Genomic DNA, 26535 nt, shown 5'->3' with positions numbered 1-26535 from the left:
GAACAATTAAGTTTTCTTAGTTTATAAGTCAAAGAAAGGTGATAACGGGGAATTTAAAAATATAAAAGTGAACAACATTTTAATTACCTTTGCAATACTTCCTACAATTCTCTATTATGAAATAATTATACATTGCATGTAATTATATATTACACGTTACAATTACTTTCACAATATACTGTACTATCATCAGTGTGGTAAAAAGATCCTGCAGAGCTCTCTGCAACTCCGCTCAAGTCCTACAATAACGACGCGCGGGCTGAGCCAGGGAATTTCTACTTGGATGACTCAAGCAGGTAACCATTCTCCAAATTAAATCTGTATTAACCAATACCAAGTGATGCTCCTTTGTATTATAAGCTATGTATGTAAAGTGACCTACTAAGAGGCTAGCAAATTCCCACCCAAGTCAATGAGGCAAAATCCTGCCTCCGCTGTTTTTATTTTATTACCAGAACCAGAGATGACAGTAAGAGAGGAGGGATTCCACCCAATGGAAGAGATGGAATGGAAGATCATAAGCATCATAGCACACACCTAAAAAACCCCAAACTATTAAAATCTTTTAAAGTATGCCTTGGAGATAATAACAACTCTATGGATGCACGGTGTTGAAATATTTGTTCAAAAAATAAAAATATACTTGGCAGATTAAAATATATGACCACTATATGGCCACTATTATTTTTCTTTTTGCTTAAAAAAGTACACTCAGTGCTTATGTTCCAGTCCCAGGTGACTAAATAATGCAGACAGAATAATCCTAATATATTTTGATAAACAGATTCTCATCCGATTGATTTTGACTCCCATCCTGACTGCTTTATTTCCTCCTCGAAGAGACAGCAAGCATAGTTATGTAGCAGTGGTTTGAATGGCTGTTCTAAGAAAGCACTTTAACCAAGATGTTGAAAGAAAAATTAGTGGTTTATTTCAGGTGAAGAATAAACTGTTCTGTAATCTGAATTCCATTACTAAAAATAGTGGAATAACTTGAAATCAGACTACAACTTCTCAGTCTTTACCTCTGCTGGTGGCACTACAAACGCCTGTCACACCTGTAATGTGGATACACACCCAGAGGGAAGAAAAAAAGGCAACTTCTCGCACGTAGGCCACAGAGTGCTAATACTGTTGCATAATAATATCTGAATTAAGCCACAGTAGAATCACTTTCTACTGGATGATGTGCTACAATTTGAGCAGTACCCCACAGTCCAAAGGTTTCATCAGCTATTAATTTCATAGTTGTAGTTCAACAAATTACAGAATTTTTTTAAGCTATGCTCCTGAGTCAAGATGTACAAATACTTCAGCATTACAAGCAAGCTTATCAATTAATCAAGTATTTTCCAGATAGTAAAAAACTCCTCCAAAATATAAGTAAAGTTTATCAGAAAGTTAGAATCACACATTAAATCTCCAGCAATTGTTCCATTTTATTTGTTCGGGACATAAAATGCAAAAAAATCCAAAAGCTCTACTACCACAAAAAAGACCAAAATCAGAAATTATACAAATGGTTGATACAAAGTATGCTTCTGATTTTCACTGCTTTCAATTGCAATTCTATGCAGACAAGACTTGTTTAAAACCAGCGCATTCTACGCACCACATAGAAAAAAATAGCTGAAAATTACAATATTTTTACCAACTTGTACCTTGAGATAGAAAAGATGATCAAACCAACTGTAAGTAATATATTCCCTCATGGCAATAAGGACTTATACTCTTGGTTATAAAAAATCTCTACTGTAGCCACCACAGAAACAGCGTCTCTTCTGCTTTTAAATGGCTTGCAGGAGAGAACTTGTTTGTCAAACAGAACCTCAGCACAGCCAAAACTCTCACAGCTGTATTTTCAGATGATAAATTGTAAAGACTTTTCCTACAAGCCAGAGTTGTAAAATATGTGCACCTAACCTGGTTTATAAAGACAAACTCAGGTCAGAGGACTGACTTTACATTATCAGATGTAGTCTACAGTTTGAACAAGGGTATTCTATCAGATGGAATGTAAAACTGTTGCAGTTACCATGGTTACACATTTATACTACAATGAATGAGCAACAGTAATAATATATTAAACAAAAAAAAAAAAAAAAAACCCAAACAAAACAAACAAACAAACAAAAACAACAGAAGACAGGAAAAAGTAGCAGGACTGCTGGAAGATAGAATGAAAAAGATGAGGCAATATTTTCAAGTTTCTGAAGAAAATTGTTGTGAACTTGCAATTCTTTATAATTTTTTCTATTTTATTCTTTCCTTTGCCATTTCTGAAGGCAGTAGTACATGTAAACAACTAAACAAGACTTGTAACTTTCTGCATCACTACTTATAGCAAAGAGATTTAAGATCTTACAGACAGAACACAACAAACTGCAAGTTGAGAAGTTTCCCCATTGTTTTCAGACCCTATCTGTGACCTTTTTTCAAAAAGCTTGAAACCAAGCATGTGACAGTTATATTATACAATAGTTACAACTCATTACAGAGAACTCCTTCAGCACAAATCAGGCATTTATTATCTATAAACCTGGAAAGTAAACTTGAATATAAAGCCTGGAGATTTAAATAGTGCCTGAAAGGGTAACATGGGATTTGAAATCCAGCACCTATCTACTTCTTTTTGAAAAAAAATATATTTATTAAGAAGAGCTATCAACAGTTATATAACAAGTCAGCCAGTAGCTGTAGGGTAAAATAAATTCCTCCATGTATTCTCTGCTTTTTCCTCTCTTCAAGAGTTTCTAATTTGACCTGTGTCTCCTAATATCATGCTTTACTTTACTCACACCTATTCATAAGCTTTATCTTCATGTCTGGTAAATAACAGCATAATTGGCTTGCAACTCCTGAAGAGGGCAAACTTAAACCCAAAGCTAGAGATCTAGAAGACTGCCTGGTGACCACTAAAAGATTATACCTATGAAAGATACAAGACCAAACCACTTTATAATAACCTCCAGTGGGAGATGAAAGAAAAAAAGTAACAGCTTTCTTTAAGAAACTCATAAACAGCATGCTGCAAGACAGCTAGGAAGCATTGCCACACACATTGTAAAACAAAACGAAGGAGGACAAGTACGATACTTCTACAATCACCAGCACAGTCAGAACCTCAGTCAGTTGGTGAAGGGACGTGACTTGTTCCCTTTAGTCAGCACTCGTAAGATCACATCTGGAATATAATATCCAGTTTTGGGCTCAATACTAAAAAGTGGAGGACATACAGGAGTGCAGTGGAGCAGAACCAAGGTGGAGCAAATGACTCGAGGAGTGGCTGAAGGAACTGGGCCTGTTTAATCTGAAGAAGAAAGGAAGATCTAAGAGCAGCCTGAGGAGGAGCTACTGAGGCTGGATGGTTTGTCTCTAACAATACCTAATATCTGGTTATCAATGGAAATTTTATTGCAGTACAGCATGTCTGGCATGAGTGTTTCCTGGCTGATGTATTCAGCGTCCAGAAATCAGTGTTTTTAAGGCCTAGAAGGTTACCAAAGATTTCACACAGGAATAGAGTTTTCCAGTTTTTCAAAGATGTCACCACCCAGAAAACATCTTAAAAGTATTTTCAGAAGGATGCCAATCCCTGATGAAAGTATTCCCTAACAAACAGACACACACACTTATACAAAAGACACAGAAGTGTGATTCTCCTTAAGATGCACAGGCTGTAAAAACATCTTTATAAAACACATACAACTGTTATATTTATTGTTACTCAAATACAATATCATTAGAATGAAAAGTAATGTATTCCATGAAGCTCTCCAAGAATGAATGAACAAAGTTAAAGTCAATTTTTTTCACCTAAAAGCAGTCCTATCTATGCACACTGAAAATGTACAACAGCATCATTAGTCAGTAAAGATTATACAGCCCTAGTGCATATAGATCCATACAGCACAAATATGCATACAGCACATGATGTTTGTAACAGAGACATCAACTAGTTCCCAGTCCAAGTAAATGGTGCAAGTTGATGCCACAGATTATATCACAGCAAGGATCAGTCCAAGCAACTACCCAGCATCTTGACACTGACAGCAGGCAAAACCAGATCCACAGACAGCAGGAACAGCATCAGATCAGTGTAACTTATCTACATGGGGCATTTATAATGATGCAGCAGTGGTGAGCAAGGCAGAGAACATACTGAGGATCCAGTCTCATGGTCAAATGCATCCCAAATATTTCCACACTGCTGAAGAACCAGAACTACACCACACTCTCCTACGAATTAACCCACCAGGCGTTTTTCCCGACGGAAAACTTCAGATCCCTTGCTGTGACAGTTTCTGGTGTTACTACGTAAATTTAGGGAGCAGCTTTGCACTCTACAAAGGTTGCTCACACCGACTGAAAGGAGATGGAAATGCCCCTTTCCCCCTCCCCACCTGAACCGCCTGCCGCCTCCTCACACGGGGCGGGGGGGGCTCAACGCGGGAAACGGATCCTCCCGCTTCACCCCTTCCTCTCCCCCACCCACTCCCCACCCGTCCCCGAATCCCAGGAACTGTGGGAAGGAAGAAAGAAAAAAAGAAAGGAGAAGCCTGCGGGAGCAGCGGAGGGGTCACGGAAGGCAAGTGACAGGCAGGGCCTGGCAAAGGTGAGGGCGTGGGGGGAAGGAGGGGGAGCGGGAGAGGATGAGGAGGGAGGGAGAGGGGGGCAGCAGCCGCGTCCCGGGTCCCGCTCCCCACCAACCTAGCACACAGTCCAGGGAGGGGACCCCGCTGGAGAGCAGCAGCTGCCCGTTGCGAACAGAAGGCCGGGTGCCCGCGACCGCGGCCAGGCGGCTGCCACCCGCGGCCTTCCGCTGGAAGCTGGTGGCCCCGCGGCCCCGCACCGCCCCGCCGGCCGCCGGGGCCGCCGCCATCTCGGCTGCCGGAGAGTTGACAGCATCCAGGGGACGCCGGGAAGAATCCAGCGCTTCCCTTTCCACCAATGGGTGAGCGGCCCGGGCCACCCGCTACCCAACGAGAGCCCGCGTTGTTTGCACGTCTCGGGCTGAAGGGGCGGGGGGGACGGCCTGGGGCGCCCGGCGGCGAGGAGGCAGGTGAGTGCGGTGGGGCCGGAGGGTGCGGGGTGCTGCGAGGGAGAGGGACGGGGCTGAGGCTGAGGGAGGGCGGCAGCCCCGTCTTGGCAGCCCCGTCTCGGCCCACCGTGGCGCGGGGCCGGTTGGGAGCCGTGGTTTGTGCGGTGCCGGCCTCACCGGTCGTGCTGCTGAGGGGAAAACCCCGGTCACCGGTCGTGTCCGGAGGTGAAAACACCGCTTTATTCTCTCGGGGATGGACGGGAGGGGCTTGGGATGGCCGAGGTGTCGGATTGAAGCAGAGCGAGTCATGGAGAGAGGGGCTGGGCTGGCCTGTTCCCTTTCAGCTACCTCCTCAGTATCTCTGCTGCACCCTCGTCCAAAAAGGCTGGGGGTTTGTTTGGTTTGGGGGTTTGTTTGGTTTGGGGGTTTGTTTGGTTTGGGGGTTTGTTTGGTTTGTTGTTGTTGTTGTTATGTGATCCTGGACATGATTAATATTTATAAAGTGTTCAATTTTGTTTTATTTTATTGTTTCTTTTTTAATAGTGGTAGTGTGATATGTAGTGTATAAATATTATTGGAGTTGGTATCTTGTTTGTAAATAGCCCCGGATTTGTTACAAATGGGAGATTTAAGATCTTTTGCTTGAGGAAGCAAGAATTTCCATCAGTATCATGGCTCTGGACCATGCCATAAACCAAGAGTTACAGCTGAAAAAGTTGCTTTATGTGAGAGGTGTAATTTCTGAGCTTCAGTAGCATTTATGGTTTAATCAGTTGCTAATACCATAGAAAGTTATTTTGTGTATTTTGAAAGATTAACAGTTCCCTAACTTGTCATTAGCAATTTACAGATGTAAGCCTTTGGCCTTGTACATGGCAGGAAACAACTGCCCCAAACAAGGTAAAAATAGGTAAAACTGGTGAGATACCTGAGTTTCATGTTTCCTTTTTTGTTCTTGTTATAAACAAACACATTAAAATGCTGTGTATCTTAATGAAACCTTTAGTGTGCTTGCTTCGTAAATGAACACGTTGTAGTACTATGAAGTGAAGAGAAATCCCTGTGAGCATACAGAATAGCCACTATCATGTGTATTTGGTTTATATTGATTTTTCATTACAGCATCTCAAGCTACTTGAAGACATTTGTACATAGCTGGATGTATTAAGGAGGCTCTGATGTTAGTTTCCTATTCTTAGTTTTTAATTTCAGTGAATGATTTTTGGTGCTGCTATAAGCCATGTTTTTTTAATACCAGTGGTTCCTGAGTAGTCTTTCTTTTTTTTTTATTGAGAGAAAAAATTGTTTCTTGTATCAAATAGCAACAGGAAGAAAGAGCAACAATATGTTAATAATCCCAAACCTCGAAGTTTTGATTTCATATTAAATTTAGACTTCCTAGCTTTGTCTTCCTAGCTGGTGCAATTGCATTCCTTTTTGTGCTGGGTAGGTTTTTTTCATGGTAAGCATGGATGGGGTTTAAGATCTTTATGAGTATCAAGATGTTGTCGTAATGTTTTATATTTATGGCTAAACTGTGAAATATTAAGTAATATTTAATTTCAGATTTAGGTCATTGTTTAGTGAAAGAAGTATTTGCCTTAAGAGTAAAAATTGAAGTATACGTTTACAAACATGGCAAAAAATAAATAATACATATTAAATGTCACTTATGTAGAATCTGACTAATGATTTGTGAACATTTGAATAGGATGCTTATTTTTAACAAAATAAAAGCATGAAGTGTAATTCACTATTTTAAGAGTTCAATCTTATTTTTAGTAGGATATGGTATAAATTGAGTGAGGAGGCTGAAACTTGGAGTTCTTCGCTTTTAAAACATCACATCAGCTCTCCAGTTTCTTACTTAAATATTTCAGATATGAGTGCTTGTGTATAATTATTGAAAATTACATTGTATCTATAGAGAACTCTCTTATAGGGAGTTTGCAACTTTTTTATAAGCCACCACTTACCTGTCAAAAAAGGAATCAAATTGTATTCTACATGCACTTTGTCTCAGTGGTTGTTTTTTCTTCATTCATGTTGTACTTGTAGTACTTCTGTTACTTCAGTGGGACAAATAGTTCCTTCCTTGTTTCTTAAGAATATACTAACATAGCTTGCATCAACTTTACAGAATAGGTGTAAGCATATATCCAAGGCTGAGCCTTCTCTTTTGTTCTTCCATTTTTCCTTACTAATGCTCTGACAGGTGGTTTGGTTTTTTTTTTTAGTATACTTTTTCCATTTTCTTACCTTATTTTCCTCTGGGGCAACTAAAACTAGAGGTTAAATAATTATTTTTTTCTCTTTCATTTTGGGGCCCACATGATACAAATATTTTGCAATTAAGAATACTTGTGCTGTGCTCCTACCATGTTTAGACTTTTTTGCATAAAGCGTATGTTTACTTACGTATGTTATATTGGTGTCTCCTGAGCTGACAGCATAGGTTAGTGTTGCAAAGAGGAAGTCTCATTTCCTTTTCCTCTTCTGTTTCCAGGCCAACAAACCCTGGTGCTTGTCAGATCCTTTCTTGAGCCAAGCCAGCTCACTAATCTGACTTGGAACAATCTCTTTGCTTTCTTAATAGTTTAGATTTGTGTCATATGGCTGAGCTGATACCATAAGGAAAAGGGCATGTACTGTGATTCCTGCAGCTATCTCAGAATTACAGGTATTTAAAAATAAAGTGATATTTCTGTTATCAGTTTGGTGAGCTAACATCCTTTGAAATCTTAAACTGTCTCTTACACTGTAACTTATATTGGGAGAGACTGTTTCTGGTATTACAGAGATGTGGAAATAGTTTCTCAGTATTAGAACTGTACATTAAAAAGTATTGCAGTAGTTCTGTTTGTGGTGTTCACTTCTTCTCTGCATATTTAAAGTTGATGGGTACAATTGAAGTCCTACTGATTTAGAAAAAAAGGTGGAAATAAGCTATTTTTCAAACATTTAATTAAAAAAAAGCAACTATTTAATACAACAAAGCTTTACAACTTGAGTATGTGGTTATGAAAACATCACTGACTTACCTGCCTTTCATCTCAGATAACTAGAGAAGAAACTGATTTTATGGAAATTATGGTGTTTTGTTTTCAGGAATTTTATTTTTTTCACTCTTTGTGAATGACACTAAAGGTTTGCTTAGGTTCACATGATCACTTTCCAGAAGGTGAATTTCCCTCCATGGTAAAAGATCCCTCTAGGGGCTGTCTGACAAAGCAAGACTGGAGGAATCATAATTCTAGACACTAATATCATAAAAAAAATCCATCTCATTCTCAGATGCACATTAGTAGGTAGAAAAGTCCTACTCTTCCTGCTTTTAGGATAGAATTGAAATGCAGAGAAACCAAGGTACATGGAGACAATTGCAAGGGATGAGGAAACATCTTGGGCAGTTATTTCTTGTCAACATGGCTACAGCAACTGGCTGTGGTCCTACTCAGGTCATTGTAAAATGATTTATGGTTATGAAGTTTAAGCCTTTGTGTCTACATAAGAATGTCTTGAACTGCAGAATACTTGAACTTTTTCTTTCTCACAGCTCACGTATTATGTAGACCTGAGGAAATGTTTATTTTGGCTTTAACTGCAAATCCTAACTCTGGTATGAAGAAATCAAACTCTCTGATTGCCATTTCTTGTAAACTTGCTGATCCAATTCAAATACTTTCCTAAACCAAATGCAGATTCTAAATTGGATTAAGAGGATGAGAATTCCCTAAGGAAAAAAACTGAGGGATTACATTGACCAAGAGAGCAATCAAGACATTTGGGAAAAGGCATGCATGGAATTTGATCTGCAAGTATTGTTTTCAGTTCTCTTTAAAAGATGTAGTCAACAAATTTGCTGAAAATCTGAGTGACCCTAAAATGGTGGCAGCTCTTAAAGTGTGGTTCAGATATTTTGTGCTTGACAAGAGGAAGCAGACCTATTGTGGCTGTCCTTGACTCTTTTTACCACACGCATCCTACCTGGGTTGCAGATATAAATTTTTAGCACCTTCAGCTAACACAAACTGAGGCTATATTGAGTCTGCAGTGTTTCTCAACAAGAAAAAGTTGTTTTTGTGCATATTTTGTTTTCCTTGATTTCAAATGAATGCTTTTGCTATGTTTTAATTGTGCCTTATGAGACTCAGTGTATGCTGTTGCACTTCTGTGGCAACGAGCAGAATGCTGTCCATTTTGGAATAAACCACACCAGCACAGTTTGTTTCAAAACCAGTGGCTGCCCGATCAGTTTTCAATAAAATTTTCCCTTGTTTATGTGTGGGATGGAGAACTAGAAAACTGCATCCTCGTGGCAGTTATAACACATAATTTTACGAGCGTTTGCTGTTACATCGCTTCCCTCATTGGTTCTGGAATGTGACGGTATCAGCCTGCACTGATTAAAGTTTTATAGTCACCAAACCAGCTTAGCTGCTGAGTCACCTGACTGGGTAGGGTTTGCAGTCATGTGATCCACTGCCATGCTGAGCTCCTGCTGGGAGCTGAAACAAGGTAGTTTGCTTTTGAGATGTTCTTAAGTATCTAACAGCATGGGTCATGGATTATGGCTGCAAAGACGATGGCTTCATTTTCTTGATCTTTGAACTAGCTAGAATGGGATAAATTTGAAAGTGCAGGATCTTTAGGCCATGAGCCAACAACTGGAAAGAATGTTTAATCCTGGAAGTTCTGACACCAGAAAACCTGTTTTTGGTTTGTGTGAGTTTTTTTTTAATTATTATTGTTGTTTGTTTGTTTTTTTAGGATGAAAAAGCTTAAAGACTGTGTATCCAGTCTGTGGAAAATGCAAGGATTAGTGGGAGGGCTTAAAACATACCAGTTTGTTAGTACATAAAACATGGTATGGTTTTCTTCAGAAAGCCTCTGGACGGTAACTAAATACATCCCTGTGTCAAATTTAAGCAGCTCTTTCAAAATAGAAGTAAATAAATTAGGAGACATAAGTTAGAGTGGTATGTGCTGAAGGCAATAATAAATCATAAAAAGTTATTTAATGTTTCTATAATTTCAGGTTATGAAAATATACAGTTTCTGAAGCTTGTGAAACAGTAATACTGAAAATGAGTTGTAAACTGAATGAAGTCTCAAGCTTCATACAAATTACTAGGATACTTCCTAGGGATCATTTTCCTTCTGTTCATCATTAAAAGAAAAATGTCATTTAAAAATTCTTTTAATATTGGATTGAAAGCACTGGAAAAAAATAGCTAGAAAAAGAGTATTATTTGTGGATGTGTTACATAGGAGCCAGATATAGTAATGTAGATAGGAAAGTGGGTAGTGGTGGTGTTACCTCACTCAGGATGTGTTTGTTGGTCAAAAGCTTCACTGAAGAGCAACTGTAGGTTTTGCTGAGGACAAAATACTGCAGAGTCATGGAAATCCATCATACACATCTGAATGTTCCTATCTGGTTTCACAGCATCGTGCCCATCTATAGAGTGGGCAATGAACCCATGCGTGCTGCTGCAAATCATTGTGTAGAGCTCTGTAACTATGCCTTTTCTGGGCATGAAGACAGATGTCTGGCTTTTCCAAAGATACAACTGTTGCAAGAGCTTGTTTAGAATGGCAAACTAACTGGGTCATTGGGAAGTAGATGAAGAAAAGAGACATTTTAGACTTTAGTAGGTAAGAATTAAAATTCAGATTTTTCCAGCATCTGTTATAAAGTTAGTTAAAACACAAGCAAGCAATCACTTTAACTATTAAAAAAACCCACACCCACTGCTGGCTACTTAAGAAAAGTTGTATTGTTTCAAGTTGAATAATACTATGATGAGGGAAAAAAACCCAAAAAACCAGAAAACACTGAAAATCTGGTTTGTTTGTTTGTTTGTTTGTACCCAAGCATGCCAAAACTGCTGCATTATCTGAAATCCCATTTCAGGAGCATGTATCTAGGAGTATGCCAGCACCCGTGTGCTTCAGGGTTTGAGAGTCACCTCTGTGAATCTCAAGATACTGTCTACTGAAAGCCAAGTTATTATCTGCTTGTGTGTGCATTGAAGTTTGTGTTGACTCAAGTGAGCTTTTGCTAGCTTAGATACTAGTGCTGTGATGGGGTAGCTAGGAAGAAGCCAACTTAGTAGACAGGTGAAATAAAGTGTGATCACTTGCTAAAAATTTAAACATGTTTTAAGAAGGCAGTTCAATCAAAGACACATCATATTAGTGAAGTTGGACAGTGATTGTTTCTGTTCAGTTCTTGTGATTTAGAAGTACTGGTGTCCTCATTTGAAATTTGGATTTGGGGTGGTTATCTGTGGTAAAGTAAGCCATATAGACTCTTTTTGGTGATCTGTTTGGTGGCAGTAATAATGGAATTAGTGGAGCTGGACTCTTGCAGGTACTCTGCACCTCAGCATATGATCAGTTGCTAAATTTGAGCAAGGCATCTTTACTCACTTGAATCACTTAAGTAGTCAGTTTTCTCACATATTGTTGTGTCAGCTGTATATTTTACTTTAAGCCATCAAATTAAATAATAGTTGATGCTGGCTTTTTATTTTAGGTCATGCATTTAAAACCTGGAACTCAGATAAAAAGATAGTTTCCGAATAAATTCAGCATATTATTTATGAGTGGAGCAACACATTAGCATGGGGTTCACAATAGATCATATCGCTTTTATTCCATCTTACAAGCTTAGCAGCACAAACAGAATAATCAACATATTATTTGGCTGTCATCTGCTGAACAGAAACCAGAGATCACAAGGAGGTTTTCCCTAGCTGCAGTGATGGCCTTTTTGTTCCAAGCCCCCATCTGGGAGGGCCATGGTGTGTTATCATATGGAACGCGGGGTTTTCTGTAATCTGCTTAGCTGCACTGCAGTTTGAATCTTTATTCCATGTTTGTGTAATTTATAATTTTAATGAGACCATGGCTCTTGTGGGCTTTGAAATATATTAAAAGCTCTTTTGTGCATATGCTTTTGTTCTTGCTTAATAGGCTCAGTGTATTTAAAACTGATGAATTTTTATTCATGGATTTGGATGTCTGGGGATTAACTTAGACTGAATATCATTGCACTCATCTATTGGTGTTTGGAACTTTTTTTAATACTTCTATCTGTAAGTGGGGAAGAACTTGCAGAGCTTGTGTTTTACATAAAACAGCTCAGAAAAAAGCAATGAGAAAAAGTATTGATTACAGTTTATTTTTAGTGCATAAACTTGCATGAAATACAGTTTGTGCTATGAAAAAATTAGTTGAATATATATATTTATGTATTTAGAACTTCATAACTAAAAAAAAATTGAGAAAGCCATAAAATTTTGTAGAATAACAGCAGTGACAAGCACTTGAATTGCATTTTGGTTCTGTTCAAGTAACTTGTAAATGTAAATACTGAGCTGAATTTGACTTTGTTTCCTTTCAGAGTATACCCAAGTTTTTTCATTAAAAGGTGATGCTCCTAACTGGGAAGTAGTGATGAGCATCCAGAAGGATTCTTTGTTGTTATATTTTCCGACAGGGCTAAAACTTTTCATTTTCTTGCTTTTGTATTTTTTCAAATGTTTCATAATAGGCTTCTTTACTATTGGTGTTAAGATCTTGTATTATGTGATTTCTGTGTTCAGAAACCACACTGGAGTACTTAATGTTGGCATTCTAATCTGAGACTAACTCTGGGGATAAGAGTAAGACACTTGTACTTCTTTCAAAATCATCTTGCTGATGGTGTACGTACATTGAAAAGTTGCTCATTCTTCTGTAGGTAGTCTCCAGTTGTTTAACAACAGAGGATTGCATGATGTGAGTTTATGTTTACAGGATTGTTCTCCTTGTCAGCTTGAGATAAATAGATGAAATAGCACTTGTTGGATACAAACTGTCAGTGTCCAGTCGAGATAATGTGGAAAGGTAATATCTTCCAGAATATCACCAAGGTTTTTCACGTTTGCCAGACTGAATCCAGTATTTCTTCTAGAGAAAAGCAACAGCTAGGAAACAAGTTCTGCCTGACCCCCTGCACAGAAAAACTTTTTGAAAATTGTTCATTGTTTGCTTTAGAAGTTTGGAGTTGTCAGATTATAATTAGAATATTTAAATTATTTTCTGTTTACTATGTTGCGTATCTGATATGGGAAGAATCCCAATAACATACCTACCCTTCACTATTCTAGCACGTGTAACATTAATTTCTTGCAAAGTTTTAAAATAATAGTTCAACATAAACAATAGCTCAAACAAATATTTAAATAGCTTGCTGTGCAGTTTCTCTTTTGTATGGGTTTTTTTATTTTTAAAAAGTAATAATATCAGAATAGCTCTTTGGGAAAGAGATGTTGTAAGTTATGGGATTTCCTTGTGTGAAGAAGAGAATGTTAGGAGTTTTTGTTAGTGAAGAAAAAACTGATAAACTGTTACTAAAAAGTGAAAATTCAGAATGGGAAAGCATATAAAGCAAATGTAACTGGAAATATTTTGTTTTAGTGAAAATCCTAATATCAAGTCTAATAATTTGTTTAGCTGCGATTTCATTGGCTGTGACTTCAATTTTTCCTTTATTTAAAAATTTGGCACTATATGTTAAACTCTTATACAATGCCATCGGTTATCTAGAAATGATAAATCTGCTCATTGATTTCCTAATTTTATTACGTACGCAGTTAATTGTAATCCAAGATTACAGCAAACAAGATGTTCATTTCTAGACAACCTATGTACATTTCCCTTAGAGCGTGGTTGTTACAGAAGCAAAGAATACAAAGAGAGTACCATTTGTGCTATCCTCACAGGAGCTGTCAATAAAAGATGTAATAGGGGATTTAGGAATCTGGAAATAGCCAACTAATTTATGTGAATCTATTTTATTTCAGCTAGAAAGCCCAAGCTCTATTTCGTCTGCACTGCATATTGCAGAGCACAGGCTGTCTATAGAAAACCAGGCGGCTGCATATGGATAGTCCCTTGATATCATTCACTTGCTGTGTAATCTTATTATGCAAAGTTCTAATCTTCACCTAGAATGAATGCCTCTGGGTCAGAATATAGTCATATCAGGGTTTTTGAGGTCATGTTTTGTGATCCTTAGCTTATTCTTCTAAGTAGGGCTGGGATTTAAAGAGTATTCCCCAGACACTGGCAGAGATAGACGGCAAAACCTGCTGCCTTTTTGGAAGACAAGACCAACATGAGGTCCCTGGTAGGATTAAACTTGATTTGTAGCTGTAGGATTTTTTAACAGATGTATTATTGGACAGGGAATAGGGGGCCACCAGCACAGCGAAATTGGATCACGATTGGCATTCTCAGGGAGTCCGCTGGCTGCTAAAACAGCAGCTGCATGTGGATTTGACTTCTTTCAGGTGAAGCGACTTCCAGTCATTTGGAAAGGATGGGATGAAAAGGAACCTTGGTGATAATTTTGATGTCTGCAAGATTTAGTACCAATGTAATGGGATTATCGGTAACACCTTCTCTGCAGAAAAAGCCACCTGGCGCTATAACTGGCAGCAACTGAGAACTAATCCTTTCCCATCTCTTGGATGTCATTCATGAGGCTCAAAGTGATTTCCACCCTGCTAGCTGTGATTAATTTTATAAACAAACAAACAATAAAAATCAAATGATGAAGGCAGAGGCTATGCAGGGAAAAGGGAACAGAAGATAATAGTAATTGTGTTTTGCATGTTATTTGCTGCAGAGGGTAAACTATGCAGTTCTTGTAAAATAACCAAATTGTATTCTACATGATAAATATGGATGTTTAACCTTTTTGAATCAATGTCTATATTCAGTGTAAAAATGATGTCTATTTCAGTATAAGATTTTCAGGTACATACTGTATGATAGTAGTTGATACCTGGAAGTAATTAAAACAGGTTTTATGCCCTTAGGTCTGCAATAAGGATGTTTATGTTTATACAAGGTATCCATTAAGTTTTCAAGGGACCTCTTATTAAAAAAAAAATTGTTTTATTGTCCTTAATGGTCTTAGACTGGATCTGATGGACTTGCCTGCTGACAGCACTTTTTATTGAAATTGCTTGATATGGAAAAACATTCAGCCATTTAGCTTCTTGTGATCACCAATATAGCATTGTTTTAAAAAATGTATGATGAATAGTTTTCTAAGAAAAAAATACATATTTTATTGGTTCTTAAGCTACAGCAATCATAAGATAAATATTCTGTTGGGTTTTTGAAATAAACTAGATGGTTCTTTTTTGGTTTGTGGCTTTTGTTGTGTGTGGTTTTTTTATTTTATTTTTTTTAACTGGGCTTACTCTTAATACAGCCATTCACTTACTAATAAGTTGTTATTTAAAACTGCAATGACACGTGTCTAAAACCCTCAGTCATCTGAAGTTACCTTGTTAGATTCAAACTGAGTATAATTTTATATCTATCTATCTATCTATATATATGCCTTGATTTGAAATTAATGTTCTGGAGTAATAAAAAGCCTTATATAAGAGCTAAGAATTTTTCTACTTTATGATGAACATTTGACAAGCATTAAAAAACCTACTGTGCTACTTTTATAAACTGAGATTGGTGAAATCCATGTCTCAGGTTAAGATTTGAGACCTCTTCACTCATGTTCTATCCTCATGGTTAGTTTGATACCATGACTGCTCTAGCAGTAGGTAAAGCTCACTGAACCCTGTGGTTCTTTGAACAATTTAGAAATCTGTCCCTCCTAAATCAGAGTTACTTTAGGGCCATCAGAGAGAAACAAATGTGTTTAGTGCAACTATTGGGAAGTATGTGTCATTCAGAGTCTGCAGGAAATCAGCTGCCATCAATTTGAAACTTTTTTTCATAAGTAGTTGTTTGCACTTCTGTAATAAAAAAATGTTTTAGTTACAACCCAATTGTTGTGGGCATGAGAGGCTTATGTTTCCTCCTAATGAGTCTGTTGTTCCTATTCCATGGTCAGCATAACACAATGTTAAATGTTTATCCAGTTCATTTTTACCTGAAGTATCCACAGGTGCCTGAATTCCGTATTCTTACTATAAGGTTTCTGAATTACATAGGTGTGATACACAGGATGGCTGTGCAGTATTTTGCTGTTTGCCTGGCTGCCTTTCTAACAATTGCTGTTAAAAAATATTGATGCTGGACAAAAGATATTTGTGGTCATTAATTGACACCAGCTGTGCAACTCATTGATCTGCTGTCACTCCATCCTCCTTTTATCACCTGCACACATTTCTAGGATCTTAGTGCTTCAGGCCCTGAGGGGCAGGAGTTGGTCCATGCTTCTCATAGTATCCTGGGCTGGGAAGAGCAGATTGCTCTTCTGATTCTCCAGAATAAATTCTGCTAAAAGTGCATTTTGTTTAAAAGCAGAGCTCGCTCAGTTTCTCCAGGGTGTCCTGCAGTGTGCTGAGCATTGCACGTGCTAAGGAAACAATTCAAGAGTTTTCTCTTTACTGTTGTGTTTTGGGTCATTAGTGTGAAACTCATTAGCCAGTATTAAGGATGAGGAATCGCAGATTGGGTTAAGTGGATTTATTCTGGAGATGTTTTATGTTTAAAAAAAATAAAAGTACGTCTTTTCTGGAACAAGGAAATGAGCTTGGTAGAGAACATTTTCCCCCAAGAATGGTCATCTTTGTTTCTTTATAAGTACTAAATGCAAAGAATAAAAGCCATTTAAATTGCACTGTTTTTGCATGATTGAAACAACAATCCAGTGCTGTACAATAAATAACTGCATCTGAGTTACAATACATGGTCCAGTCAGGAAGTCAAAGTCTGCATTTAAAGTTATAATTATAGCTTTCCAGATTCCACTCAGCAAAACCTTTTGGAGGGCAGGATGTTCTCATAACTACTGCAGATATTTAGGAATGTAGTGGGGAATTCTGCCTTCCTTCTCAGCTAGAAGATGCCCAGCTGAGTTAGTGGAGAGCACCACCACCATCCTCTCCCTTTAATTTGTCCAGTTTGGCAAAGATTTTTTTTCTTTTTACTTCAGCTCCTATTTGGCCAAATCACACTAATAAGCTGGTGGGAGTGGTCTGTTGGTTGTACATGGGAAAGGATCTATGTAGTAAATTAAAAACTTATTGATGGCATTTGAGGTGAAACTCAATTCATCTCAGATACATCTGATTATTCGTTGTTTCTATTCACTGGAGATTTTTTTTTTTAAAACTGTCCAATGTTGTTAGATACAAAAGACAGTTTTGTAAATACTAGATTGTTCTCAAATGAGTGATGTTCTTTTGTTTTACTGTAGACAGAGCCGTGGATCCCTGTTACACTGTACCATGCTCCGCAATGTCCTAGGAAAAACCTTCCGATTCCTTGGGTATACTGTGCAGTATGGCTGCATAGCACACTGTGCCTTTGAGTACCTTGGAGGAATTGTTGTGGTAACTTTTTATTTTCATGACATCTAAAGAAAAACTTTGATACTAATATTGTTGTATGTGATAACGACAATATTTAATTTTCCTTAAAGCTTTTTCAAAGTATGTTCAGTAAACGTCTATTTTTATGAGGCAGGTCCAGCCTTTATGAGAGCTGTTTGTTCTGTAGGCGTTAATAATTTTTGCTGTTATTGACTGAGGCATCACTGAAGCAAATGGGAAACTATGAGCAAGCATTTTGCAGAGAGTGCATTTTTCCAGGAAGACTGGAGTCACTAATAATGCCATAGGAAATGGTAATTTCCAACTCTGGGCAGATTTCTGCATGTTTTGTGCTCCCTCCCCCTTCTTCTGAGTTCTAAACTTAGCAGATATGGCCACTGGATATAGGGCAGTTTATCTGTGAGCTGCTCTTGCAGCTTCTCTGATGACTTAGTTTTACAGAGGCTAAAGGAGGGGTAAACTCCTAATAATGTCGTGCAGATTGTGTGCTGAAAGAAATCTGCAGAAACTTGTAGCACCCAGTGCAGTTCAGGACCAATCCTGAGCTGTAACAGAGGCACTCTGGGAGCTGTCCTCACCTTTTAAATGTGTCAGATGTTCCTTAGAGGATCTCACTTTTTTCAGTTGTTCTTTATGTTACACCTTTTCTAATTTATTACCAATAATTCAAGTATTAATGTATTTTAAATAAAAGTAATTGAAAATAGTAATTTTTTTTCTCATTTATTTTTAATTTGCAGTGTTCTGGACCTTCAATGGAACCAACCATTCAGAATTCTGATATTGTCTTTTCGGAGAACCTTAGTCGCCACTTTTATTGCATTCGAAAGTATGCTCCTTGGATGAGATGAGATTTTACATTCCATTTGCCAGATCTTGTCAATAACCGCAATCTGCCTGACCTTTATTTTTCATGTATTCTTTTGCTTCAAAATTGTAATTTTTCATAAATCTCCTCTCATTGTGTCTGATGGAAGTTAAAGTAATCAGCACATACAGCCCATTGAACAAATTGTCAGAATTCATTTAGCCTATGGCACTTTCACAGCTTTGTCCAAAAAATGGAAAAGTTCCTTTTTTTCCTAGAACAGTTGTATATTGTGAATGAAACTTCTCTGAGCAGTTTTGTCTTACTTGAAAACCAAGCTGTAGGCATGGCTGTGCTCAGATAGGCTGTTAGCAAAATGGCCAAATGGTGTAAGTACCATTTATCAAATGTCATTTTACTATTGTGTTGTAGAGCACAGTGGGCTCAAGGCTCTCACTCATTTTGTTTTGGTCTGTTTCCCTGTACAATCTAATGTATATAATAAGAAGGAAAAAGTAATACAAAGTCTTAAAAACTCAGACATTTGAACTTCCATTGGAAGAATAATGTTTGGACAATAGCATTTAGGAACAGGGAATCTATTCTGTTCTATATTTATGTAGCAACAGCATCAAGTTAAATGGCATTCATTTTAATAGAATATTGTAAATTAACATGTAGTCCTAAATGTTTCATAAATGGTCTAAATAACAAAGTATCTCTTCAAATGTACTTAAAAAAATGTGTAAAAATACACCCTGAGTAAAACTGAAGAAACAAAAACTGTAGACAAGAATTTTCAGTAGAAGGAAGTATTTTTAATGTATGTGGATGTGTTTGGAGTATACACAGTGATGCACATGAACTCAGCCAAACAGTTTGTACTTGAGAGTTTTTCTGTTTTTGTTTCTGTTTTTTGCTCTCAGAGGAGATATTGTAATTGTGAAAAGCCCAAATGACCCCAAATCAAATATCTGTAAAAGAGTAATTGGCTTGGAAGGGGATAAAGTCTGCACAAGCAACCCTTCAGATTTCCTTAAGAGTCACAGCTATGTAAGTATTAGAGTTTCTTGTTTTGTAAATCAATGATTACTTAAGTAGCTCTGTATTCTGTAAAGGATTTGCAATATTTGGGTAGCATCATCAAGTATGACATTCAAAAATTATGTTTACTTCTTGTAATACAGAAATTCAATTTATGGCAGGCTGTCTTTCTTAGTGTCTTTCAACTCTGTAGGAAGTGAAGGCAGATGATATTTTGCTCTGCCCTTTCCCTGGAAGAATACTCTGAAATTCTCTGTATAAAGTACAGTAACATTGGCAAACTCAAGGGCTTAGATCTTATGGCAAATCTGTTTATCTATATTTTATAAGGAAATTAATCACAGTAAACCCCTGAAACAGTCTTTAAAAAAAAACACCTGAGAGGTTAATTTTCAGTTTTTACTTCCTGTTTTTAAAAGTCTTAATACAGATCCAGGTTTATAATTCAGCTTGAGTATCCTATTGTTATATTTGAATTTGTTTTAATGCCATTTACTTTAGCTTTAATTTCTTTAGTACCATATGTTCTTGTGCTGCAGCTCCTATTTACAAATTGAAAAAGTGAGGGGTAAGTCATCAGAATAAAACAGCTTGTGTGTCATAAACCACCCATATTCTAAGCCTTTGTGTCACTTAAACAAAAGTAGTACCTAATAATGTCACTTAATACAGCCAGAGTCTGTAAATAAGGAACTGCCTTTTGCAAGTTGTAGTGATAAAAAGCTGAGATACAAATCCATATCTCAGCAACACTCTGCTGGTAATCAATCACAACCCAGCACTAATGCTGTGAGAGGAGCTGATGTGGGGGAGTGTGTTTACCTTGTGCTAAAACGAGGCTCATTGCGGAGATGGCATCTCTTCATCCTGTGGTTAACTCCAGAGCTAACATAATGCCAAAGATAATGCATCTCACTGTGTTTGCAGATCAGAGGTCTTAGGCAGCACTATTAACTCTTTACCACACCTTGTCAAATGCAGTAAGAATATCACGTGGGTGCTAAAAATAGCATCATGTCTGTGTATGACTTGACAACAACAGCACTGGTACCATTCACCAGAGCTTATCCTCCTGTCTGTGGAGGCAGGGATGTGGGTGGCAATATATGAGCATGCTTGCACCATAGCTCAGACATGGGACAGCAGCAAGAGGCTCAGCTCCTGAAGGAGCACCCATGGAGGTCTCTTAACATCTCTTCCCCTCCATTTTCTGAATGAAAATGAAACACAGCTGCACATCCCAGCTGGTCTTGAGCCACACGGGCCACACGGGGCTGGGAGAGAGGCTCTGACACATTGTCCTGGTTCTTCTCTTTAGCCAAATCCTTCCAGATAGAGACCATAAAGAAATCTCCTCATTGATTTGAGGAAAAGTCATTTCAAGAGCACCCTGAATTTATAGCATTAATTTTTAGCACTTTTCCTCTGTGGAATACAGTCGTGGCTGTACCGATGAGACCACTTTGAAACTTCAAAATTTTATGGTTCTTTTATTCCTCTGCTCCATGTTCAGTAGTAACTTCTAGGAAGCTGCTCAGTATGATGAAACTAATTACTTACTGAAGATTTTAAGCACAAGTTTTAGTTTGCCTATAGAAGTTTCACATCTGAATGAGGGACACCTATTTAATTTTTTTTCCTGCTCTACACTTATTAGCTAAGGCCTTCCAGCTGTCTTAAATGAGATCATGCAGAGCTGAGGCCTTTGATTAGCAGAGATTCAAGTCACTCCTGATGGAGCTGGCAGACAATACTTTTAAGATGCCTTAATCCTGCTCTGAGAATTCATAGGCCATTGTTGCTACCAGGCTTATTAGTTAGATCACTCTGTCCAGGTATGCCTTTGTCCAGGGCATACCAGTGATGGTAAAAGGGTTTTCTGTTTTAACCGGTAACTTCCAGTTGGGGTTTGAACCCATAGATGTTTTGTTCTCAAACCTATACTTTAGGGTGACCCTGTTAGATCATCTGTTAGGTCATCTGAAGGAAAGAATGAAATCCTTTTTAAGGACTTCTGTGAGAAAAGTCTGAGCAAACTGCTAAGTAATCTTTGCTGCGTTTGTGGTAAATATTTTCTTCCAAAATATTGATTGTCCACGAATGAAGAAGGCCAATAATAGCCTGAGCTGGTCAATCACAGAGATATTCTGATTTTTTTTCAGGAACTCCTAGCTGTAGCTAGCACATTTGTTTTGAAAGTTTATAAAAATGTTTTTGAACATTTATAAAAGACCATAGTTTCAAAACTATAGTGAATTAAAAAGCTTTGATTATTTTTCATTATTTAAAGCAAAGTGATTGTTGTAATGCAAAGAGAGATGTAAAAAGTGTGTGCAAAATCTGTAGATTATTCTTCATGACAGTAATATTTCTTCATCGTTTTTGTCAATTCTATTAATTTTAGGTTAGTTTTAATTTTAACTGATAATATTTTTAGAAAAGGAGTGATGGGTAGTAATTTAAATTTAAGATTGCAGCTAGAGATTTCAAAAATCGAGAAATAGCTTTTCAGGCTAATTCAGAACAGCATATTTAATATATGTTCTAGATATGAGCATTAAATTTGAATATTTAATGTAAGTAAACAGCAAATACAAGTACTTGAATTATTATCTAACACAGATGGAAACTTTTGCAACAGCCAAAACGTGACACTGCCAGGATATCTTTTTGTCATATGATTGGCATTGCTATTTCTGATGTGAAAATTCTGTGACCTTTTCCATAAAGCAGTGAGTGCAGTGCCAAGTAAGCAAGCTAAGAACAGAGGTAGCTATTTGTGCATTACACAAAGTTTAGAAGGAACAACAAACATTAAAAAAAAAACATTCTAATAAGCAATTAATGCTTTGACAGGTTACTGTAACAACTTCCACAAATTTTTATTGAAAAAAAAAATGCTCAACTGCTATGATTGCACAATAGAAAAAAAACCTTACAAATTCAAAACTAAGGTAGTACATACCTTAGTTTCCTTGTGGTACGAGTTACGTTGCTATCACTGAAGGTTATGTGATTTTAATATTGGTTAATAATTGCAAAACATAAAGATAGAAAAGTTTTTATATCTTACCTTTTAATATATTTGCTATGAAAACAACCAATGATTCAGTATACAGAATTAATTCATAATATAGATATTTTATCACAGCAAATTTTACTTCTGTATAAAAATACAGGGTTTAATATCATGTTTTCTCATCAGAAACTAGACCAAGGTCATAAGGTGTGGGCCAAATAAATTGTGCCTTATTCATAAGCTGCTTAAACTGTTCAATAGGTAAAAGAAAAATGGTAAATTGTTTGGAAGTACCTATGAACTTAAGGTAAATTCATTCTGTTATATTCTTTTAAGAAGTTTTAAACTCCAGATAATTCTGCCTTTCAGTGATTTTTAGAGGGTTAAGATCTGCTATACTTCTAAAATCTTATTGCAGTTGCTACAGTTTCCTAGGTTTTTCCTGCACAAAAAAGTAAATGTAAATGTTTATGCTGATTTGGAAAATATTGATCTAATTAATTTTATTGTTTTTTTTAATATAATTAAAACGTTAATACGAACAACATTTATGCAACCGATCACTAAAGAAGTGTGTATCTCAAACACTATTTGCTCTGGGTTCTGAATTAATAAATAAAGGATTAAGGAATAGTTACGTGAGACTTTAAGTACAGAGTGATAAAAACAAACTCCTGCATTTCTATGGTGTATATTTTATCCTAACTGGATGCAATTTTCTTAAATAAGGCAATTTAATCAGTATTTAGTAAATTTGTCATTTGATATTGTAGATTCTTTCATCATATTTCACTTTAATCAAGAAAGGTAACACCTGTGGTTTATTCACAAAAGCTTCTTTTGTTAAATGAACACCCGCAGGCCATGAAGCAATTACATTTGTTGCTTGTACCAAAGTAGGAGGCACTTAAATAGACCTTAGTAGGGATAGATGAGAACTTGCAGACTTTATTCTTTTGTCCAGCACTGAGATTAGTTCTTATCATAGCTCAAGAAGGAAGCCTCTGAACTGAAAAGAAAGGATGGGAATGATTTAAAGTTCTTCTTAAGTTTGAAACTTTGATATTGCTAGAGGTGCTGTGAATACCTGTGACCTTATGAAAGTTCAAACTTCATCTGCTCCCAGCTGATTGTACATGCTGATGTTCTTTGACAAACACAGACTGCTTAGAGTTCCAAAAGGAGGGATTGCAAGAGATTTATGTCTATAATTCTTCACTTATTTATTGACAATCCCTTTCTCCGTATTTACCCAGAATCACAGAATTGTCACAGTTGAAAAAGATCTCTAAGATCATCACCTACCTCCCCATCCCCCAAAACTGCAAACAACAACAACAACAAAAAAGAACACACGAAAGCAAAAAAAAAAAAAAAAAAAAAATCCAAAAACCAAACAAAAAACAACCCCACACCACAAATGCCTATCTTCATGGAGTTAGGCTTTTTTTAAGGCAGATAATTTAATCTGTTAATCTTAGTTGCAGTGCTGGCATCTCATCTCTTGACACAAAGTTCAGCGTCATGTAGAAAGACCAAAAGAATGTAATTTTTTCTTGTTTCTACCCCCTCATTTATGTAAATTAATGTTTTACAGTAGTGTGTGTCACATACCTCTCACCTGCACTTCACTTTTGCCACTTTTGCGATTATACCACTAAGTAAATGACAGCAGCTCTGCAAAATTTGTCAGTTTGTTGCAATGAAAGATGCTTTTTTAATCTGAGCTGAAACAAAATAAGCCACTGCTACAAGATCAGGAGTTGTAAGTGATAATCTTGCTCTACTGGTCTGAGCCTTCAGAACCTTGGAAGTGAGAAAGGGGAAGAGTCACGTGTTGATCAGTGTTTTATATTCTCATGCACAGAAGCTGCATCTCAGATAACTGGTTATGTCTGAGAACTGTTGTTTCTTGCAAATAAATCCTCAGATAATCTGCACAAAACCAGATGTGCAGATGACAGTAAAGTGAGCGGTGAGGGATGAGATCCCATCCAGAGGGACCTGAGCAAGCTTGAGAAGTCTGTGTGACCCTCATGAAGTTCAGGAAGGCCAGATGCAATGTCTTGCACCTGGATTGGGCCAACCCCCAGTATCTGTACAGGGTGGGGGATGCAGGGATTGAGAGCAGCTCTGAGGAGGAGGACTTGGGGGTACTGGTGGATAAAAAGCTGGAGATAGCAATAGGTGCTTGCAGCCCAGAAGACAAACCACAGCATGGGCTTCATCAAAAGAAGCATGGGGGTGGGTCAAGGGAGAGAAGAGAGGATCCTCCCCACTCTGGTGAGACCCCCCCCCCCACTGCATTACTGCATCCAGATCTGGAGTTCTCAGTACAGGAAACACAGGGGCCTGTTGGAATGGGTCCAGAGGAAGGACCCAGAATGATCAGAGGTGTGGAACTCTGAAGGATCTTAAAGGTCCCTTCCAACTGAAACTATTCTGTGATTCTTTGAGAAAATGGAGAGGCTCATGGATGCTTTCAATTATTACTGTCTCTTTTTGCCACAATTGGAGACAAACTATAGGTTCTTCATCTGTAGCTTGTGCATTTGCCTCAGCTTAAAGGAACTGTGGGGTAGTGTGCTACTCAAACCCTGGGCTGTGGGAGCATGACTAAAAGCCTTGAAGGCTTATTTAAAAACAAGGTTCCCAATAGGTGTTATTTGGCCTGAAACTTTTAAATATCAAGAATTACACTTCATCTGCATTTTCCTCAAATGTTTGTCTTAGGGAATCCGATTTTACTCATAATCCTTTACATCTAGACTTTGCTACTAGAATGGTATTTAATTTTTAGTCTTTTATCCTCTGTGTATGTAGACTACTGTCTTTATAAGTCTATGTGATTTATTTCTAAAACATTAATGTTTATACTGCTCAAACTCAATAGGGTTTTTTAAATTTTGTTTCTGATTTTTTTCTCAGTATTGTGGGCATAGTAATGTTTCAAGGGCTTATTTGGTTTTGGAAGAATACATGCTAGCTTGAAGTCTATGTTAAATATTATCTAGATGAGAATATGTTACTACTTTCAATTTTTCAGCCTTGTTTAGAATTTTAAAAACAAAAAACAGATTAGAAAGATAATTATTTTGTTTGATAACTTGTAAAAGGTTATGTGCATCTGAAATGTTTTAAAAAAACCATCTCAAAATAGTGTCATATATTCCAAGCAAAAATCTTAGCTTAAAAACGTATAGTAGTGGCTTTTTCATGTATGAAAGCTTTATACACTTATTTAGGTAATTAATAAAGCAATGTTGCAATTTCTCATCTTGTCATTGAGTCAGTCAGTGAATGCCATGAATCTATGGTATGTAATATAGTTAATGCATAATATATATATGCAATGAAAGGTCTTTGTCATATAGTATAAGGTCACCATCATTAATTTTCAAATTATAAAAAGGGATTTGCTGTTTTGTGATCATCATTATTGCAATATAATGTGTTGTGGATTCTGCCTGCACATAGAATGAACTGTGATCTTAATTAGAACTTTGACAAGCCTACTCCGATAAAATGATGAGATTATTCGTAATTGATGTCACAATCAATTACCAGTTAGTTCATCATGAATCTACTAACAGGTCTAGCCTTGGTGCTGGCCCCAGGATGTTGATGAGTGTGTGGCTGCCCTGTTCATGCTGTTACTGCAACAGGAGGGCAGATTTTCAGTCAACATCCTAATGACCTCTTTTGAAGTCTATTAAATTAATGACCCTGTCACATTGGTCTAACCTCTTACATCTTCATTTTGGATTTTTTGTTGCAAACCATTGTTTTTTGAGCACATGATAGAACAGATACTTTGGAGCACTCCTCATCTCTCCAAATCTGGCACTGTGTCTTAGAAGATTCAATAAAAAATCAGTTCATTACACAGTCTCGAAACACAGAAATCAGAAAATACCACTGTAAGGCAAACTGTGCTTAATACCATTCTATTCTATTTTCTTTTTACATTTCAATCCTGCTTAATTGCAGGTGCCTAAAGGACATGTTTGGTTAGAAGGTGATAATCTCAGGAATTCTACAGATTCCAGGTGCTATGGACCTGTTCCTTACGGACTGATAAGAGGACGCATTTGTTTAAAGGTAAATGTATTTATAGTATAGAAAACTAATTGCTGGCTGTGAGGTGTTGTAACTTGACTCCTTAACTGTCTGGCCAAAGCAAATGTAAAGCTTACCTAGACTTACTTTTTGAGCATCACTCTTTGAGCACCTATACCCTCTGAAAACTAAACGT

The 26535-nt window shown here is 37.2% G+C and overlaps 2 protein-coding genes across 9 annotated transcripts in view; one reads left to right on the top strand and one right to left on the bottom strand.

Moving 5' to 3' along the window:
• Window positions 1-4889, bottom strand: part of ELP4 (elongator acetyltransferase complex subunit 4) — a 116099-nt gene extending 111210 nt beyond the window's left edge. For all 4 annotated transcript variants that reach the window (XM_071761853.1, XM_071761854.1, XM_071761855.1 and 1 more), the window contains exon 1: window positions 4711-4889. In XM_071761853.1, the coding sequence (XP_071617954.1) occupies window positions 4711-4882 (172 nt within the window). In that variant the 5' untranslated portion in view covers window positions 4883-4889. The remainder of the gene's footprint in view (window positions 1-4710) is intronic.
• Window positions 4890-4930: 41 nt separating this feature from the next.
• IMMP1L (inner mitochondrial membrane peptidase subunit 1) overlaps window positions 4931-26535 on the top strand; it is a 35480-nt gene continuing 13875 nt past the window's right edge. The window contains exons 1-5 of one of the 5 annotated variants that reach the window (XM_071761872.1): window positions 4931-5062; window positions 17274-17409; window positions 18150-18238; window positions 19144-19270; window positions 26271-26381. In XM_071761872.1, coding sequence (XP_071617973.1) covers window positions 17305-17409; window positions 18150-18238; window positions 19144-19270; window positions 26271-26381 — 432 coding nt within the window. In that variant the 5' untranslated portion in view covers window positions 4931-5062; window positions 17274-17304. Of the gene's footprint in view, window positions 5063-5120; window positions 5267-7550; window positions 7722-17273; window positions 17410-18149; window positions 18239-19143; window positions 19271-26270; window positions 26382-26535 lie in introns of those variants that run through there. The other 4 variants (XM_071761871.1, XM_071761873.1, XM_071761874.1 and 1 more) reach the window with 4 other exon arrangements.

This window comes from Heliangelus exortis, chromosome 18 (genome assembly GCF_036169615.1).
Source record: "Heliangelus exortis chromosome 18, bHelExo1.hap1, whole genome shotgun sequence".
In the NCBI taxonomy this organism is placed as follows: Eukaryota; Metazoa; Chordata; class Aves; order Apodiformes; family Trochilidae; genus Heliangelus; species Heliangelus exortis.
This window is presented reverse-complemented; position numbering and strand designations above follow the sequence as displayed.